Raw genomic sequence first — 21,474 nt, 5'->3', positions numbered from 1 at the left:
TCGAACGTCGAGTCCTAAGGATTTTAATTAGTTCCACCCTGGCGCGTTATTATTCCTCGAAAAGGTCAACGCCGGAAGCATCGATCGTAATTGAATTCTAAGACAAAAGCTCCTTGATTGGCTGCCGACGCTTTGAACGGGGCAACTTTGGCGACCGTCTTAAGTCCCGGCCAATTCGAACGACGATTTACTTCATATCGAGCGCGAAATGGAAACGGGGGTGGAAATTCTCTGTCTGTCGTCGTTAAGCGTCGTTTGTTGGGAAAACTGAGATTTTCTTTAACGAGGAAACCGTGAAACGGGTGGGAAAAAACAACATCTCTCCCTCCAGTTTATCGCGTGTTTGTTTTTTTTTCTTCGTTCGTGTTGAACTCGTTTCGCCATTGCTTCCAACCCCCACACACACCGCTCCCCACCCGATTATAAAAAAATCAGCGAAGTAACACAGTCATACATCGTTCCTGGACATTTGTAAACACAGGAAGTTTGCGCTCGCACGGCAAATACCGGGATTTAAATAACGTCGCATTTCTGCTGCAGTATTTGTCCACCCTTATCGAGTATATCTCGTTCACGGCAAATAACGAACCAGCCATTACAAGGGCGCAAAAAACTCTGGTCTTTTTAGCGCGAACGGAAAATTGCGAAAGATCGAAAGCCCAGAAGCGATAGCGGGTGTGTTTCTTCGATTCAACGTTTTGTGTTTTGTCGATGCACGATCGACCCTCCTGTAACGCGATTGATTCACTTTGTAAAATATAATGTCGCACGGTGGAGCGTAAAAGGAAGATTGGCAATTATATTCGATGCTCTGAACGGTATTTGAGAAACAAAAAAGAGTTTTGTTAACAATTATTGCCTCGAATGAGCATTTCAATTTATCATTAATGGACCGAAGGAAGAACGTTGATTGAAATAGAATATTTATGGGAGATCGATTAAAATTATTTGAAACGATTATTTTTAAATTACTGTTTGAAGTAAATTTCGATCGAATCGGGGGGTCGATAATTGCTCCCCCGCGTCGGTTACGTCCGATTGAGAGGATCGGTTAGATTCGAGCTAGAGGGTGGCTCAGTTTTTCAGGACTCGATGAATTTCAGGACACGACCGGCGTTTGCAGCCTGCGAGAGATTGGAAATTAATTGGGGGGAGGGCACGATTGGTGCGTAACGGATACGCGCGTGCTTGATGGAAAATTGTAATCGCGGCGATCGAATTTCCTGGGTGTCGCGGGACGAGTAATCAACCACTGGAATTGGTGATTTCAGTCTTTAAATTGAGCCTACTTTTTTTTTTAATTAATCACACGCGTTAAATATAGTTTCACTGTCTCAAAAAAAAAAAAAAAATATTGTCCAAATTTACACGAACCTCAAACTGTACTTCTGAAAAATAAGAAACCGAGCAACTTTTTCGTATTGCCTTTGTTTTATGCAATTTATTGAACAAAATACTGCACAAGCAAATATTTCCTGGGGAAAAAGAAAGGAAGATATCGGGATCGTGCATCGACGAGCAAGTAGAGTCGCGAGGACATCAATTTCAGGTTGTTTCGAGCAGCAATTTTCCCAGCTCGGGGGAACAGAGAGAAACTGGTTCGTGACGATAACCATAACGGGTAGCAGGTCCCGAAGCTGAATGGCTCTTGGACTCTATGGGTCGCTGACGCTTCGCTGATCCTCTAAAGACTGCATTCTTCGGCGCAGCCATCATATTTGAATAATTTCAGCTTCCGGTAGGCGCCTTGGTGCGCCGCGAGCGTGCCTCGAGTTATAATAAGTATTGTGCTCGCTTCCTTGAACCTGACCCAGTCGTTACTATGTCTCCTGCACCCGGTTCAGCCATCCGGTTAAGTAGGTCAGCAGAAATTCCATTTTTTTTCAGGCACAAATATAGTATCGTTCACAGCATCGTCGATCTCGAACGTTCAGAACAATATTACACTACTCGAACAAAGCAAATTTTTATTGGGACAATTGTTTATTGCGTCGACGTTGCGTTGGAAAGTAGTCTAAACTAGTCTGTGTAAAAATGAAAATGAACGTAGTAAAAATTATGACGAATCTATTACTTCGGAGATAAATTCTACACAAGAAAACAATTACACATGCGTTCTATATTTGACCACATTTTCAAGTTATAGCGAGTTCTGTGTTGGAATAATTCTGTGATGGACTGATTTCACTCAACTATTTATGAACAAGGCCCAGTATTTCACGTTCAATCACGTATTTTAATTCTGTAAATACTTCTTCCTGTGAAGATTAGAGTACTATGTGTCAGATTATTGAAATACATCGTGTATGAAAATGGAAACTTTGTCTAGTCAATAAATAGCAGATGTGAACCATGAGTATGGGTTTATTCTTATAAACAATATCTGGACAAATAGAGAGGGTAAGACAGCCAATTATAGGACGTCTTCAGACTTATGTTTAGATGCAAGGAGGTCACTTTGAACGCCTATTGTGAAGGTAAATAAGTACAATGTTTTCAAGAAGAAATTTACTATAACTTGAAAATGGGGTCAGATAGGGTACATGTTTATATGATTTTTTGTCATATGCTACGGGACAACCTGTATTTGTAAACTCCCTTTAAAATTGGCCCTTCGAAATTTACGTGGACGAACCGAGTAATTTTTAATTATTAAAGTCTCTCACTTTGATATCGAAGGAATTACAAAAACACACGTTTGTATTTAAAATAAATTTCCTTAATCACTATGTTCGATACAACGAATCGAAAGGGGATTTAAATTTCAAAAAGAACCTTAAGGAATGCATGATATTAGAGAGTGCAAAGAACTCAGAACGAGTCAGACTCGTTGGGGTTCCCAGCGACGCAATGCTACGTCAAAGGGCAGGTTGGGTGGGATGAAAGTCAATGTATGGGGTCAGCGAATGGAGGTGATGCACGACGACAGCCGGAGAATATATTCGAACGAAGGTTTAACGCAAACATAACCGATGTGTTTCAGAGGACGAGCACCAACCTGTGGGGCGAGTGGATGGGCGTGATACACGGTGACGAGGTGGAGTACGTGTTTGGGCATCCATTAAACACGTCCTTGCAGTACACCGACAAGGAACGCGACCTGTCCCTCAGGATGATACGGTACTTCTCCAACTTCGCCTATTCGGGGTAAGTTTCCTCGTCCATTCGAGTTTACCTTGAAATCTTTTATCCCTTCGAGTCGATTCGCGACCTTGGGGTCGAAGAAGTTCCTAGGGGGGAAGAGATTACCATCGAAAACGAGCGCGTAGAATATTAGGACGGATCGAATTCGCCTCTTAACGAAATGAAATTATCGATCGGACGATATTTATAATACGTTGCACGCGTTTCGATCGATTTTACGGACTGAGACGCTTGAAGGTAATTAACTCCGCGAGGAATTGAAATTTCGCATTTCTTATTCCGTTACTCGCATAATAATCCTTAAATCTAGATAGGCCACGATGAATTTCGATTTAATTTAGAAAAGAATACCACGATAAATTGTCAATTATACATATAGTATCCATTTTAGAATGAAATCTCGTAGAACTCGAGGACTCAACTAGAATGTTTTTTTTCGAGGCCATCTCGTAACAATTTCGACCGATTTACCAAGAAAAGGTAGCCATTTAAAACTTTTGTACACAGCTGTACTTGCTCCGGGGCGTCCTCGATATGGAGAACCCAAAATTCCTCCAATCTGGCTAAAAATACACCGGGTGATACCCGCAGCAGTGACGTTTAATCTCGAAAGTGGCACAGATGTTTATATTCGGGGACAATTAATAATTGCGGGGAGAGAGTGGGGGGAGAAAGAATAGAAAAATAGAATGTTGCGTCCGTCGACGTTGTCGGTTTCCAGCAAGATGTCAATCGACGGATTAATTCCAAGCAAAGGTGCAGTTGGCCATGTCAATTAAACATTAACGTCACGGCTGGTAATTCGCGTGGGTTTTCAATTTGGGTTACACGGAAAGCGAGGAATTATTTATCGACGTCGATACAAACAACTCGATATGTCATACGTTGGACGGATATCATCTATCAGTCAGGTACAATTTCTTTCCCGACACGGTTAGCGACCTATTCTGGTGATTCCGTCCATCAGTAGAACGTTCGTTAATTATTTAAAGGCATTCAAGGATGGATGTTAATTATCCTGACCTTCGATCGTTCCGAAAGCATGGATCACGTTCTTTCAAATAGAGTTTCTTTTCAAAGAAAATAATTGTAGAGTAAATTTTAATTTTAAAACACTATTTTTTCTATAAAAATAGCCGATAATGGACGACTGATGCTCTGGGGATTTCAATTCATCGTGCCCTACATTTTAAGCCCTGTTTCACTCGCTCGTAAGAAGCAAAGACTCACCGACGTTGTGGCAGTAATATTCTAAGTAACAAATATAGAAGTAATAGTGAATGCTCTTGTCAATAAAAATTATAAGATACGCTAGAATAAATCCAAGCCATCGAAAAAAGAAAAATTTATAAAATTGTGAAAGTACCATCTTCCAATTTAGATCGTTTGAAAATTTTGTAAATCTTGCGAACCACTAGTCCAAACGAAAGCAATCATTTCTTAAAAAAAGGGAACCCCAAAAGTTGGGAATAAATTGAGAATATATGAAAATCATAACGAAAACAAGCGATGGAAAACTGCGCTCACTTTTACGATTTTAACTCTAATTTAATTGTCGTCGAACGAAAAGCTCGCGAGACAGGACGATGACCTTTTTCGGAGCAGGCTAATTAATAAAACGGGATCGACCTCCCGATGACCTCTCGATGACTGATCAGCGAATCGAAATTAGTGCGGCGAGTGTTTGACAGGCACTTAGCGTGAATCGCGAAAATCAGATGCTCGTTCTATAATTAATAACATCGGTCGAGTGGCCGATTTAATTTGTTATCCGACACGGGTTGTTAACAACTTTAAACGAGACTGGATAACTGACGCTGCTCGCGACGCGTTGTGTGCAACTTAAATTAATTATCGACGAAACAATTTTTTCCCCCGACGATCTACGAAAGAATATCCAGCAACGACATTTACAGGAAAATCAACATCCCATGCTCCTCTTTTCCAAGAATTTAAAAATTATACTCTCTAGTCACTTTCGTTCCTAAGTAAATTTTAAGGTGTTGAGAAATCAGAAAAATCCACATCCTTGTTCGTACCTCTTGAGCTTCTTTCTTATTATTGGAAAATGTACTGAAAATTTTTGTCCATCCCTTGAAAATTTGAAATAGAGAATATTACCAATTTTAAATGACTCCGTTAAATTTCAAAGACCAAAATTTCTATGAAATCTATTGAATTTCAAAAATCGAAGTAACCGGTTGACTAAATATTTTTATAGTGAGGCAAATAAAAAATTGAGATCGGTGCTGAAAATTGTCCATCCCTTGAAACATTAAAATCGAGTTACTAATTTTAGATGACTCCATTAAATTTCAAAGATCAAAATTTCTATAAAATCTATTGAATTTCAAAAATCGAAGCAACCGGTTGACTAAATATTTTTATAATGAGGCAAATAAAAAATTGAGATCGATGCTAAAAATTGTCCATCCCTTGAAACATTGAAATCGAGTTACTAATTTTAGATGACTCTATTAAATTTCAAAGATCAAAATTTCCATGAAATCTATTGAATTTCAAAAATCGAAGTACCCGGTTGACTAAATATTTTTATAGTGAGGCAAATAAAAAATTGAGATCGATGCTAAAAATTGTTCATCCCTTGAAACATTGAAATCGAGTTACTAATTTTAGATGACTCCATTACATTTCAAAGATCAAAATTTCCATGAAATCTATTGAATTTCAAAAATCGAAGTACCCGGTTGACTAAATATTTTTATAGTGAGGCAAATAAAAAATTGAGATCGATGCTAAAAATTGTTCATCCCTTGAAACATTGAAATCGAGTTACTAATTTTAGATGACTCCATTACATTTCAAAGATCAAAATTTCTATGAAATCTATTAAATTTCAAAAATCGAAGTACCCGGTTGACTAAATATTTTTATAGTGAGGCAAATAAAAAATTGAGATCGGTGCTGAAAATTGTCCATCCCTTGAAACATTGAAATCGAGTTACTAATTTTAGATGACTCCATTAAATTTCAAAGATCAAAATTTCTATAAAATCTATTGAATTTCAAAAATCGAAGTACCCGGTTGACTAAATATTTTTATAATGAGGCAAATAAAAAATTGAAATCAATGCTGAAAATTGTCCATCCCTTGAAACATTGAAATCGAGTTACTAATTTTAGATGACTCCATTAAATTTCAAAGATCAAAATTTCTATAAAATCTATTGAATTTCAAAAATCGAAGCAACCGGTTGACTAAATATTTTTATAATGAGGCAAATAAAAAATTGAAATCAATGCTGAAAATTGTCCATCCCTTGAAACATTGAAATCGAGTTATTAATTTTAGATGACTCTATTTAATTTCTAACGAAGCGTCATAGTAGTTAAATAAATCTTTGTCGTTCCAAGGGTTTCGATTACGTTGGACGTTTTTAAATAAAGAAAAGAACCGTGATGTTTTCGAAGTGAAACCAAGGAAAGGCATTAACTATGTCCATAGCTTTCTTGCATCCAATCTGTTTCTCGACACGTTTTCCATTGTCCGTGTGTCTGCTCCTAGGGAGCCGTAGCGACTCCTTGTCTGACATATCCCGTTACCTCATGAATTATTTTTCCAGGAAGCCGACGTCCGACTGGCCACCGTATTCGAGGGATCAGCCACAGTATTTTATTTTCAACGCCGAGAGGACGGGCCTGGGCAAAGGTCCGCGCACTACGTCGTGTGCCTTCTGGAACGAGTTTCTGCCAAGGCTGCACGGAATACTAGGTACGTACGGACGCTAATTCAACGCGTTTTACTCGTCCCGCAATTCCTCTCTCTCGTTTTTTCGTTAGTTGGTTATGGAGACGGTCCTTTCATAGAACCACCAATGCGCTACTTCTTTCCTGCGTTAATTATTCCTGCTACTTTTACCCTTTTCGTGTTCATTTCTCGTGGCTTGTTGCTATCTTCTTTGATGCATTTTTCATTCCCATCCCCCTTTCGCGCAAATTCACTCCCTATTCCCTTCAGAATCTTCCTTCGGCTCGGTCACGTTTCACCTTTCTCATTATTTATTCCTCGTAAACGTTTCCCAACATTATCGAATCTACGTTAAAATCGACATACAGGGTGTTCGGCCACCCCTGGGAAAAATTTTAATGGGGGATTTTAGAGGCCAAAATAAGACGAAAATCAAGAATATCAATTTTTTGACTGAGGCTTCGTTAAAAAGTTATTAACAATTAAATTAAAAAATTTCAAATCGTTCTGTAAAAATTATTTTCGATTGCGAGAGTCAATTGTAATCATTTTTGGTGAATACACATACCTCCGAAATTCTATCCATTTCCGAGAAAAAAAATCGGTTAGGTGCTGAAATTTTTAGACGAAAAAAAAATTTTGCAAATCATTCTGAAAAAATTATTTTTGGTTGCGGGGGTCAATTACAATCATTTTTGGTCATTATACATATCCCCGAAATCCTGCGCATTTTCGAGAAAAAAATTCAAAACGAGTGGAACTTTACACGTTAATAACTTTTTAACGAAGCCTCAATCAACAAATTGGTATTCTTGATTTTCGTCTTATTTTGGCCTCTAGAATCCCGCATTAAAATTTTTCCCAGGGTTGACCGAACACCCTGTATATCGAGTAACATTTTAACCCCTTAACGTACGATTTAATTCCAAATAATTTTTCAAACGTATACTATTAAATTTGGTTGAAATTTGTTCGTACAAAAAATGGTCACGAAAAAGAATAAATTTGTTTTACGACTACCTTGTGAATCTAAAAATGAGTTGATCTTAATTTATATCAAGAACTTGTGACGTGTCAGACTCGCTGATCTTCGGTAAGAAATTTCATTTGCCCATTTTTCAGATTTCTCAGAGTTCGATGCCCTGTCCTGAAATTGTATTTTCGAGACGCTGCATCGATAAATAATTCAAACCCTTACTATCCATATCCAGGCAGATTTTCCATGCCAGCTATCCGCGTTCCATTATCCCGACAGCTGTTGTTTCGACGTCACGCATTCCAGCACGCGTGGGCTCGTTTTGTATTCCCCCGCATAATTCTCTGCTCTTGTTTATACGAAATCATTTCGGATTAAATCTATCGTTCGATCGCGTAAAACATTCCCTCCGTTCGCGTTCCCTTTTGGTAATTGAATTTTTCGAATTTTTCACGCTGACAAAAATTGGAACCAGTTTTGTATATGCACTTGTGAATCGTGACGTTTCATGAAAAATGTACAGGTTCCGTGTACGGAAAAGTTTATCGTGAAAAAAATGGGCACTGAAATTCAAACTATGACACCCAGAATTAACGAGGCGGACATTTAACAGAGCAGAACTCACTTTTTCCATAGGGATCTCTATTTTTCATATAAAACACGAGCTTTAAGCTTCGTTTCCAGCATCTGGCGCGAAAGTACATAAAATTGCCATTTGTAGCGCGTTCGAAAATGGGATCCTCACAGAGATACAAACTTCGTTCGTGTGTATATTTAATATTTAGAATTCTTTGAAATATTATGTCCTCTAAAAAAGCCGTGAAATCTCCAAAGGGGAGTCCACGTCTTGATGAAAGGTTGAAAGTCGGATTGACGACCGCGAGTGGCCTAGGAAATGACCGAGACGTCTGCAAATGCAATTTTTACAACACCCCCGCTTCTTTCGATAACCGATCGACCCCGGAGATTGATCCATGGGAAATAGCTCGACCGCAGAGGGCTCCGGTCACTCGCAATCCCGAGATTAATATTGGAAAACCAAATACAACGGACCTGTCTTCTTTACAAATTCGTTCGCGGGTCCTATGGAACCTGTTGTCTGACCGCAACGTGACCGAATCTACTGTCGAAAGTAGTAGAAGACCTCCGTCGATCACCATCCAACGAGAAACCTCCAACGTTCAAGGAGGAAAGTTTCATTTCTCACTTTGCAAAAAATAATTCTTTTATATCGATTCCTTTCACCATTTATTAATAGCTGGTAAATTTTAATCTCTTCGGCTCGCGTTGGTGCCTTTTTAAAAATCAGGTAGCTTAAATAATATTTTATTACCTGGAAAAAACGAAGAGTCGATGTTCCAAGAGCCTCTAATACGCAGAATCCCGGATCAACGTTTTTGATTCACGGGTTTCGCTTTCGTCCATGAACCTGAAATTAGCCGAGTCGTTAGAATGTACCAGCCACCCACCAATTTCCTGGCGTTAATTAACAGGACATTTAATTTCCCTTTAATCGGATCTAAATTGCCGGGCTGGGCTTCTTTTAACAATAACAACTTCCCGTAGCGGCGAAAAACCGTGTTCAGAGCGTTGAGAACTTTGACGTAAATCAAGATCGCGTGAGTCGACGCGCCCCATCGATCTTTAGTACTTAAAAGGGCATTCCAGTCAAGACGCGGGGTAGAAACTAGAGCAGTCTTTGGAATTTTATTACGCGAAAACCATTTAAGATGTTTGCTCGACGCCTTTGCACGTTGCTCATTAAATCTCGCCTCGTTGCATAGATTATTTCACAATTATCCGGGGCTCGCCATTTTGCTCTAGTTCGATAAAAGAACGATACGAGGAGGCTTTATTAATTATATTTGCTGTGTAAAACAATTCACGGAATTTGAATTAATTCTTTCTAAGATCTCGATCTACGTTTTCGATTTATATCAATGTTTACACATAAAAATATATCAAAGCGTGTTGAGTTCGAAATTCGTAAAAACAGGCCTCGTTTCTTCCTTCGATAAAACAATTCACGGAATTTGAATTAATTCTTTCTAAGATCTCGAACTACGTTTTCGATTTATACCAATGTTTACACATAAAAATATATCAAAGCGTGTTGAGCTCGAAATTCGTAAAAACAGGCCTCGTTTCTTCCTTCGATAAAACAATTCACGGAATTTGAATTAATTCTTTCCAAGATCTCGAACTACGTTTTCGATTTATACCAATGTTTACACATAAAAATATATCAAAGCGTGTTGAGCTCGAAATTCGTAAAAACAGGCCTCGTTTCTTCCTTTGATAAAACAATTCACGGAATTTGAATTAATTCTTTTCAAGATCTCGATCTACGTTTTCGATTTATATCAATGTTTACACATAAAAATATATCAAAGCGTGTTGAGTTCGAAATTCGTAAAAATAGGCCTCGTTTCTTCCTTCGATAAAACAATTCACGGAATTTGAATTAATTCTTTTCAAGATCTCGATCTACGTTTTCGATTTATATCAATGTTTACACATAAAAATATATCAAAGCGTGTTGAGTTCGAAATTCGTAAAAACAGGCCTCGTTTCTTCCTTCGACAAAACAATTCACGGAATTTGAATTAATTCTTTCTAAGATCTCGAACTACGTTTTCGATTTATTCCAATGTTTACACATAAAAATATATCAAAGCGTGTTGAGTTCGAGATTCGTAAGAGCAGGCCTCGTTTCATGCTTCGATTCGAGGGCCCCTCGATCGTCTAAAATCAAAATTCTAAACGATCGTCGGTCCTAATGACGAACCGCCAGTAACCTGTTAACCCCGAGAAAACGATCAATGGTGATTATAACGAGGCTAGAAGCTAGACCAACGTGGCAGCTCCCTTAAACTCAAACTTCTCTCTTCGTTAACTCGACAATATGCACACGCCTTGTTATTTTCCGTGGATCTGACGTCGGTCCAGGACCAAACTTACACGGCCCGGGGCAAACATTTCTCCGGCCGTTTCGAAAAACAAGCAACGCTACGGCTGTGGGAAGGAAGCTCGATTACCTGCGAACTCGACCCGCTGGAAATTACAAAAGGCAGAGGACCGCTGGACCGGAAACTCGTTATCCTTCGAGAGATCGCGGCGTTTTTCCTTCCTTCTTACCTGCGCGACGCAATTTTCCGCGAGTTTCAACCGCGTCGCCGGCAGAAATTACAAAGGACGTCCGCAAAACGGAAAACTTTGTTCCTCCATTTATCATTTATCTTTCAATGTTCCGTTGTGCTCGTCAGCCGAGTCGCGTCAAAGTTGACCAAATGTTTTGAAACCTATTTTTTGGCGAATTCAAGAATTCACTCGTTCGCCTCCTTTTCTCTCAATTCTCAACTTTACCTCACGTATCATTTGGCGTAGAAACAGAGAACGTGTCAATCGGTCCATTCTTTTATCTCAGGCGATAGGTTGGCATTTGTTTCGCGAAAATAGTTGAAAAATGGACGGAAACTGTTCCCGGAATTTCGAACGCCAGGCGAAACTGTATTGCTCCAGAGTTCGTGTTCTATATGCGTCTCGTCATCCTCCACTCCTCAGAAGCTTCTCTTATCTGCAGTCTCTAGTAATCTCCCTCTTATTATTGCGACGCTGTGCACGGTCCTTATCGTTCGTCCCGTCTTGCTTCTTGTGTACACGTCCAAAATTCTCCGAGTCCCTGTACAATGGTCATAAACTTGATCGCATCTCTCATCCCCCCACCTTTGAAAAGTCCGCCTCGACGCGCTGCTCGGATGAACCATCCGCCATTGCTGCTACGTCTGCGAGACTCTGCAACCCCTTGCTAATATTTCAAACCTCTCATCTTCTACGTGGCTATTTATTTTTTACTCGTCAGGAGACTTCCAGACTTCAGGACTCATTTTCTCGCCCTTCTTTCCGATTACTTCGACCCCCTTCCATTTTATTTTCCTTTCCTCGAAAGCTACGCGTTCGTTTTAGGTTACTTTCCTACATAGATTATGATAAATATCCTGTGTTTGAAATGCAGATAATTGTTTTACGTTCTCTTCCTACAGTAAAATTACGATTATACAGTATATTTGGGGCTGAGGCAATGCTGGAAGATCAAATATGTCGGATAATTAGACTATACCTATGTATGAAGTGAAAAAATCGAGGAATTGGACCATTTTATCACTTTACGGGTTTAAGGAACAGCTTTTCCAATATTCTTAGAATTTCTAAATATTGGTTACTAAAATACGTGTTGTTTTACGCATGAAACTTCAGGGGAATCATTCATTTATGGTCAGACATTATATTTTCAGTAAGGAATTTTTTTTCTCGAAAGTGCGTAGGACTTCGGGGGTATGTCTCTTCGCCAAAAATGATTATAATTAACCCACGTAATAGAAAACAATTTTTTCAGAACAATTTGAAATTTTTTAATTTTATCGAAAAATTTGTTCACCTACTCGAATTTTTTTCTCAAAAGTACATAGGATTTCGGGAGTATGTTTATTCACCAAAAATGATTGTAATTGACCCCAGCAACTGAAAGTATTTTTTTTAGAACGATATGAAATTTTTTTTTTCACCGAAAAATTTAGGCACCTACCCCCTGTCGATTTTTATTAAAAATTAGTTTTTCATTTTTGATAATTTTATTTGACGTCCTACAGAAAAGTTGTCTAATACTTTTTTGTAGGTACCCATGAGCTCTACTTCAGAAAAAAATTTCATTGAAATATATTCACAATTGTAGGAGTTATGGCTGTTTGAAAAGTGGACCATTTTTATGGGGGTTTTCTCATTTTGCGGGGTCAAGGACCAACTTTTCGAATATTTTTAGAATTTCTACATATTCCCTACTAAAATACGCGTTGATTGCTTTTTTAAACATTAAAATCCTTCAATCCGTTCAGAAGTTATGACGTTTTAAAGATTCGCATGAAAATTCGAGCAGACATTTCTGGTCAGAAATTATATTTTCGGTAAAGAATTTTTTTCTCGAAACTGAGTAGGATTTCGGGTTTATGTCTGTTGACCAAAAATGCTAGCAATTGACCCCTGCAACTAAAAATAATTTTTCCAAGACGATTCGAAAGCCTTTTTCATCACCTAAAACTTTCAGCAGTTACTCGAATTTTTTTCTCGAAAGTGGGTAGGATTTCAGGGGTATGTTTATTCACCAAAAATGATTGTAATTAACCCCAGCAACTAAAAGTAATTTTTTTAGAACGATATGAAATTTTTTTTTTCACCGAAAAATTTAGGCCTACCCCCGTCGATTTTTCTTAAAAATTTGTTTTTGATTTTTAATAAACACAACCACAGGTATTGTTGTAATAGAATTTATTAATAAAAAACATAATATATAAAATTTCTATGCTTCCAATGGAGAAAACCAATTACCCTGCAACTTTCCCCCATTTCGGTAACAATGGTCCCCCCGTTCGATCTATAAAAATAGTTAACGTGACTTTCGTGGCCGATCTCGAAAGTAAAATAAATTCGAGCATAGCTGGCGCGGCCCTCCGTCAAGATTTCTAGCGCCCCCGGCGATCTATATTCCTCGGTGTGTTCTAGATCCAGCGCCAGAGGCCTGCAACAATGCGATAGCGTCGAGCGTGTCGGCGGGAACGAAGGATCTACGAAACTCCCTGGCGATCACGGCGCTGTCGTCGATCCTGGTGTTGTCAAGAGTGATTTAAACCGTGAGAGGGAAACGGGACCCGTATCGATCGAGCCCTCCGGATCGACACAGCCGCGCGGGAATCGGCGATTTCGTTTCACGGTCCGAAGATCTCTCGTCGAGCGGTTAACGCCCCTCCGTTAATCGTCGCGCGGATCTATGGATCCTCTCCGACACCGTCGAACGTGTACTTTTCACCGAAACGAAAAGGAACAGGATCACGATTCCCGGATACGGACCAGACGAGAATTTAACGAGGGATTAAACGCGGGGGTTGTCGCCGTCGGTTTCCCCCCCCCCCTCCCCCTTTTTTTCGTGGAATGGTAACCGGGTGTCCCCTGTTCATCGTTAACGGCGAGACAAATTTATTAGGCCGAAGTCTCGGTCAGTATTCGCCACGGTGGGGGTGTACGAGGGTTAAAAGATTGATCGAACGACGGTGTCTATCGGTTGGGGGTTGGGGGGAGGAGGAGGTAAAAAGAAAACAGGGGGACAGGTTAACGAGTTACGCGTCGCACGAACGTCTCGGGCTGGGCGACTCGACGGTGGACGTCCTGGTGACGGAAAACGGGCTATATCGATTTCCCAGCGAAACACGACAATCGTTACACTGGATTTTACCCTCTCGCGCCAGAAACCGGGCGACCCGGATAGAAACGAATCGGCTAGACACGCCCCCCTCCTCCGCCCGTGAAAACGAAAACTAATAGGCGTTTGGACGCGATCGTGGGTGCCAAATCGAACGTTCGAGATCCAGGTTGTCGAGAAGATCGAACGAACGCACGATTTCGAACGGATAATAGAGGATCTGGCGACGTTCGTGATCGAAACGGCGACGAGGGAAAATCGTACGTTCGAATCGGAGCGTAAACAGTTGATACCGGCTATTAACCACCTGTTCGTGCGATCGATGGCCACATGACAAAAGTTTCATTAGCGAAACGCAACAAGTGCTCGGTTTTACATAAGAACGCGGTCCGCGGGATCGATCGCGAATTGCTTTGGCTTCCTGTTCCGAAGGTTCGTGGTAATTTTGGCCGTCGAGCGATCGAACACCGCGTGGTTCTGTTTCGAGTTCGACCGCGAGCCACGGGGACCAAGATTGTCGAGTTTAAAACGTTCGACGACAAGTTTCCGACCGGAATCGGCCAACTTCGACGAGTCTCAAGACGTTGCTGGTCGATCTGGCCCGGATTCGGGACACTTTGGAATCGTACAACAGTTTGGGGAAATAGAGTGGCGTCGAGAGTGCGAAGGTAAAGAAAATTCTTGGGAAAAGTCGATTTTAGGAGTCAGCCTTCGAGACTACCGTAGAATTCTTTCGTTAAAATTGGTTTGATTGAATCGAGAATCGAATCAGATACACGGATTACTGATTCGCTAGCTTGCCCAGATTACATATTCGAAACTCGCGAACGCTTTGAGGATTAATCGATGCTCACGAACTGGCTCTGCCGGCCAGGACGCGACAACTATAGTCTCCTTAGACCTGTCACGACAGTGGATATCAGCTCGATTTGGATGCTCGAGCTAAAACAATAGTATCTGCCATGCCAGGGAAGCTCAATTTAGTTAGACGATATCGTGTTCTAATTGCTCCAAGGAAAATTACTGGCCCCAAAATACTTCGCCAATTGCGTGGTATATTAGAGTAGTTGGTCCAGAAGCATTCGATTCATTCGACTGTCAGCTGAATAATTTCCTCGTAACGTCTATCGGTTTAAACCGTTCGAGCTTAGATTGTTGGGACAATGGTATATTGAACTGAAGCAACCGATAATCTGAAATCCTCTATTGTCCACTTTGATCATAGGCAGTACCTCTGTGACAGTTTACAAATTGTCATTGGTTTGGAATCATCACCTGTCATGAAACAGAATGTTCGAATGTAATTGAATCCTCTATTCTCTATTATCATCAACAATCTCTCCGTGACAATATATTTAAGAATCTTCAAATATAATCTAAGAGGTTTCAAAGAATTCTAATCTAATTGCTCTGTCTACTTTTATCATAGATAATCTCTCAATTTGCTGTCGTTGCTTCAGAATCATCACCTGTCAAATCACGAAACAGAATGTTCAAATATAATGTAAGAAGATTCCAAGAAGCCCAATTTAATTGGACATCATTGCTCCAAGATAATCTTAAATTCTCTATCATTTCCTCTGATCTTTTGTCAAAGTTTACAAACAGTTGCTTGAGAATAATCGTCGATTCGTCCGGTCCATAAAACAAAACTGTCGAAATATAATCTGCCAGAAGATTCCCCAGGCTACTTCGGAGGCCAGATTCGAGGGAAACGATGTCCTTCGCGAGGGAAAGATCGCCATCCCGGGGAACAGTAACTGCTCGAAAGTGGCTTAAGGATTCACAGGGGCTGGTCTCTCGAAAATTCAACGGGTTAAGTGCAGACTTGCGTTCCCGTGGCTCGAGACGGCGTCGTCGAACAGGGGAGAGTGCCACTTGGTCGTCGAGACGAAAAAGGAAGAGGCAAGACGACGGATCGTGTCAGTTAGCCGTGGAATTCATGCTACGACTCGCCCCTAACCCACGAAATTGGACAAACTCGCTTCCCCGCTGTCCTTTCGGCTCTCGAAATCGTTGTAAATAAATTCACCGTCTCGCGAACTCCGCCGGAAATGGGTGGTCCGTCCTCGACGCCCGGACGGAAATATTCGCGTCGTCGAAAATTCCTTTTGGTACGTTCGATCTGGCAAATTTCGTTGCGCGGATCGTAATGGTCGACAAATTGTAAATAACGTTCGTTGGATATAAAATGTAAAAGCCAACCCGGAAATCACCCTTATAAAATTTCTTTTAATTCGTGCTCGTAGAGGAACTAGAGTCAACATTTTAACTGGAATCGTTTCATAGAAACCGTGAACCCGTCTAGTCGCTTATTCCTGCGAACGAACGGACAGGAGAGAGAAAGAGATCTTTGAAAAAGATTATCTCGAAAACTATCCGAAATCCTCGATATTCGAGACGCGTGCAGAATCGTTGGACGCCCTCGTGAATTATTTCAGAGCCTTCGAACCGCCATCGAGAGCGAACCGGATAATAAATTTCGACGATTCGTCCGTTAATCGAAACGGAGATACAGCGATCGATTCGGCGCTCGCTGAGGATCTACAGCCGGTCGTTTCAACCGGGGAAATCCGATTTTCAACGCGAGGACCAGGGACGAGAATGCGAGGAAAAAAAAAGAATACCTTTGATCTGGACTTTCGAGATGGGCACAGTTAACATGACAATACCGTCGGTGAAGTAAATCTTTAAAAGTAGATAAATTAAATTACTAGAAAATATTTAAAAGGGACAAAAAAAAAAAGTGGAAACAAAAAAAAATATGAATATAACGTAATACCGGTCGGGAGTAATCTGTCGTTTTTAGGTAGAAAGAGTTCAAAGGTGACGACAAACGATTCTTAGAGTCCATTGGGGGGGAAAGGAGTCCAGGTCAAATTCGAACAATCCCAACGAAAAAAATTAGCGAGAAATATTCAACGATTTCGATCGTCTCGGACGAAGGTGACGCTGTTTGACGCCGCTTCCTCTTCTTTCAGACTTTTACACGCGATAGCGATGAAAATAACACACACCTCCTTTGGGCGAAAATTGCAAAACGCTCGCTTAACCGGATGGTGAAAAGAGAAAATTTCTTTTTTTTCGATTCATTTCCGGCGACGAATGGTAGCGACGCGGATTAACAGAGGGGGTGGAATGGCGCGAAAGATTTCATTTCAGTTCCGTTGCACGGCTGCCAGAGATCGCGGAGGATTAAAAAGAAAAAAAAAAAAATGGAAAAAAGAAAATGGCACCTCGTGAATTAATCGTGAACACGTTACAAAACAAAATAGACACTTAAGGGATGTACCATTAAGCGATGTAAATATACGTATACATATTATATGGATTCTATATACATATATAGAATCTATATATATATATATGGAATCTATATACATATAAATATAAATATACATACAGCTGTATATCTAACTTGCGTGTGCCGTCAAGCAAGTTGACGTAGATCTAAGACAATTAAGGCACCCGTGTAATTTTGCTCCGTGACGTAGGTCCGCACAGTGACATTTAGACAGAGTACAGATTAAGATAGACCTATCGTAAGTCTGGCGATTATCTGGATCGCAAGAAGATGCGCCGTGAGAATGATCGACGATCGTTTCTCGCGCGACGAGAGAGATTAAACTGTTCGACGATTAAGGGGCAGTCTGGCGTACATCGAGAGTCGCCATTTTGACGGAAATAATTTTTTATTCGACGTTTGCACATGGATATACTTGAGAAATAATTTAATACTCGTGGTATCGTTGTTATTTTGCTCGGTATAATTTTAATAAACTTCCCAAAGCAACGTATTGATCAGAAAAAAATATTAAGTTTTCGTTTTGAAACCCAGACTGTCGCCTCGAGGGAAACTTCGATGGAATTCGAGGCCTAAGCGGGCCTAACAGAGACCTAATCAGACGTTTGGCCTAACGCCCGACCTAACGCAGCTTATTTCACGCCGACTTCCGAGGGATCTAAAAATGGCGAACCCAATCTCTCCTAGGAGAACAGGAATCCGAAGTTTTCGGGGTTCAAACTTCGCCGTAACTTTAAGCAGAACAGGAAACGATACTAGAATAAAGTTTCCGTGATTTCCGAACCGCGAAACTCTAAATCCGATTAGAAGTTCGACTCGTGCTTGATCCTTCGAAACTCGGTGACTGTCGGATATTTAAAAAAAGAAAAAAAAGAAAAACGAGACCAAAGTAAAGAAACCGAACGAGCTTAAAGAGAGCGAAGGGAACAGTTTGTCTCGCCCGTCTCGCGACCAACGAAACGCTGAAACGTGAATCTTCCATTTCGTACATATCACCTATATAAATATATCATATAACGAGAGTCGATACTATCGATAGAGAGATCTAACCGTAGCTAAAGCATTCGAGCGTTCGATCATCGTGTGATAGCGCGTGCACACACTAAAACGAAGAGAACATAAGACGCGAACAGAGAAAAGGATTTGGTATTTTGATTAAAAAACGAGAAAAAGCGAACATATTTTCTACCAAGATGTTGTCTTTGGACTTTGTCGTCCGTCGCAGGCTTCGTCGGAAGGCTTAATGGCTCGCGATCGACGCCGCGACGTCGCTCGTCGTCCACAAGAATTTCTTTTACATTTTCTCTCTGCGCTCCCAAAGTCTACAAACAGTTTCTGTAACGCCCTGTAGAATCGTTTCGTACGCGACGGGGCACCGTAGGTAAATATGCGCGCGTATAATTGATCGCAGCTGTTGAAAATAAATCAACATCGTTTATAATGGCAGCGATTAACACGTTGAATGTCGCGTCGTTTCATACGTTAATGCTTCTCCGTAGGCCGGGTCATTCATATTATTAGCTAGAAATGCGTGTCACTCGGAGCAGAGAAATAAAATTCAATGGCATGCCGTTTACGATCGCGGAGACCCACTTGGTTCAAGATTGTAAATATTCCATAGTCGCGAGACAAAAGAATATTAAACTGTTGTAGTCGGTACAGAGTATTCGAGCTTTTGAAATTATTCTGCAAGAATGTCTTATTTTTTAGCTGAAATTATCTTGTGTATTTACACGGCTTGTTCAATGGATATTCCAACTTGTAAAGAATAATTTCGTTTTTACAAAGAAGTAGACTTAACAGAGCGGTATTTTTTTTAAATATTTTTGAAAAAGGAATTTTCACGACCCGGAAAATTTACAAAATTGTGACGTTAATTGGCTATCGATTGAAATTGTAATTTCGACGAGCGACTCGTGGCGTTCTTCGCCAGAGATTATGCGTGTAAGTGGGGCCGTATGCGCTATTATAGCGTCCAACGCAACCCTCTTATTGTCGATTAAGCACGTCCTTCACATATCATTAGCTAATTACCCATGCGTATTGTCTTGAAAACTTAATGTTAGGATTAGTGCCTCGATGCGAAACGCGCCCATTTTTGTCGGCTCGGCGCGTCCACGGAGAAAAACGCGTCCTCCGTCTACTAACTATCGCTCAGAACCTCCCTAATTTCCGATCATTTGATTAATGCAATCGATCAGAGCCACTCCCAGCTTCTCTGACAAATTTTTTTAACAATTAAACCGTTCCAAAGGCGCAGAGCATCCCTCTGTTTATAAATGAGTAAATTTCTAATTCGATATTAACTAAACACCTGATATTTTTAAATTGTATATTGAGAATTAATTTTTTGTACAGCAACGGAATGGAGGTTTGACCTTTGTCTTCTCAAAAAAATAATATTTACGATCGTCGAAAGGAATTAGAGACTAAAGTGCAATATATTTAGACTTTCTAAATATAAATGTTTGTGAATGGCGGTGGAGCACCCTTCTGTTTATAAATGAGTAAATTTCTAATTCGATATTAACTAAACACCTGATATTTTTAAATTGTATATTGAGAATTAATTTTTTGTACAGCAACGGAGTGGAGGTTTGACCTTAGTTTTCTCAAAAAAATAATATTTACGATCGTCGAAAGGAATTAGAGACTAAAGTGCAATATATTTAGACTTTCTAAATATAAATGTTTGTGAACGGCGGTAGAGCACCCTTCTGTTTATAAATGAGTAAATTTCTAATTCGATATTAACTAAACACCTGATATTTTTGAATTGTATTTGGGAATTAATTGTTTGTACAGCAACGGAATGGAGGTTTGACCTTTGTCTTCTTAAAAAATTAATATTTACGATCGTCGAAAAAAATTAGAGACTAAAGTGCAATATAATATATTTAGAGTTTCTAAATATATTATTAAATGTTTGTGAACGGCGGTAGAGCGCGTTGAATCTATGGATACCCGTGAGCCGAAATGGGTCAATATTTGTCTTTAGATAGTTTGTTCCTGCGCGTGCAGTTTATAGTGCATAATTCATCGCGATCGATGCGTTCGGGACGTCAACAGTAACGGAGAGGCGTCCCTGAAAAATCACAGTTTCGCGAATATCGCTGGAAAATAGCGTGAAAACCGACCTGAAATCTATCCCGTTTTCGCTGGAAAACCCGTAGCGAAACAGCCCGATAACTTTCGATCCTTTTACTTTTTACACGCGACGCTTCGACGAAGAAATATTTTCTTTAAAGTACACGACGCGTAAAGGGACTTCGTTACCCGTATATTTTCCGGCATTTTTCATGTTTCGGCAATATCGATTCTTCGGTTCGTTAGTCGTACGCGAAGATACAACGACGCAAATCCAAACATTCGGTTTCTTTAAGCCTAGCGACTAGGGAGTACGGCTCTAAGCCTCTAGCGAACCACGAACCCCAGAACAAAGTAATTGATAAAGATACTATATACATATACATATATATATATATATACATATATTTTTCGCTATAGAATCGCTTCTCAAACTCGACAGGCCTAAGAATTTCGACGGAAACGAGTACGCTTAAGCATCGAGGATAGCGGGAGATCGGGTCGCGGATCGTTCTTTTATTTGTTCCGACCCACGAAACGGGAAACGGACAAAAATCAATGAGAACAAAGGCGAGCGAAGGATAGGAATTCGATTAATAAATGAAACTAACGAGCTTAAACGCGATGGGAGCGCAATTGGGAATCAATCGGGGAAAAATTCATTAACGATATCGATAAGTTGGAAGTAAAGTGGGGGGGACAAGAGATCGATTGAAAATAGAGCGTGGGAAATAAAGTGACGAAGGTCGGGTGAAATTGTTGGGGGGGAGGGGGGAAGAAAGACGAAAGGAAAATGAAAACGAAAAACTCGCGCGCGGTTATTTCGCTAATTAAATAACTCGCTCGTGCGTGAACGCGCGACCGAGCAGTTTCGTTTCGGTCGCCATTCACGGTTATTTCGTTCGGCACCGATGCGTTTCGAGTGTCCTGCATGTTACCTATACATAGACCCCGGGACTACGGTGAACGAGCGCCGAAAACCAATTCTGTGAAATTTATTCCGT

General features: G+C 40.3%; 1 protein-coding gene across 1 annotated transcript in view; it reads left to right on the top strand.

Annotated features, from left to right (window-relative positions):
• Ache-2 (acetylcholinesterase 2) overlaps window positions 1–21,235 on the top strand; it is a 147,859-nt gene extending 126,624 nt beyond the window's left edge. The window contains exons 4-6 of the mRNA XM_076776229.1: window positions 2,984–3,147; window positions 6,729–6,877; window positions 13,386–21,235. Coding sequence (XP_076632344.1) covers window positions 2,984–3,147; window positions 6,729–6,877; window positions 13,386–13,510 — 438 coding nt within the window. The 3' untranslated portion in view covers window positions 13,511–21,235. The remainder of the gene's footprint in view (window positions 1–2,983; window positions 3,148–6,728; window positions 6,878–13,385) is intronic.
• The last annotated feature ends 239 nt before the right edge of the window (window positions 21,236–21,474 follow it).

This window comes from Colletes latitarsis, chromosome 10, assembly GCF_051014445.1.
Source record: "Colletes latitarsis isolate SP2378_abdomen chromosome 10, iyColLati1, whole genome shotgun sequence".
Lineage (NCBI taxonomy): Eukaryota > Metazoa > Arthropoda > Insecta > Hymenoptera > Colletidae > Colletes > Colletes latitarsis.
This window is presented reverse-complemented; position numbering and strand designations above follow the sequence as displayed.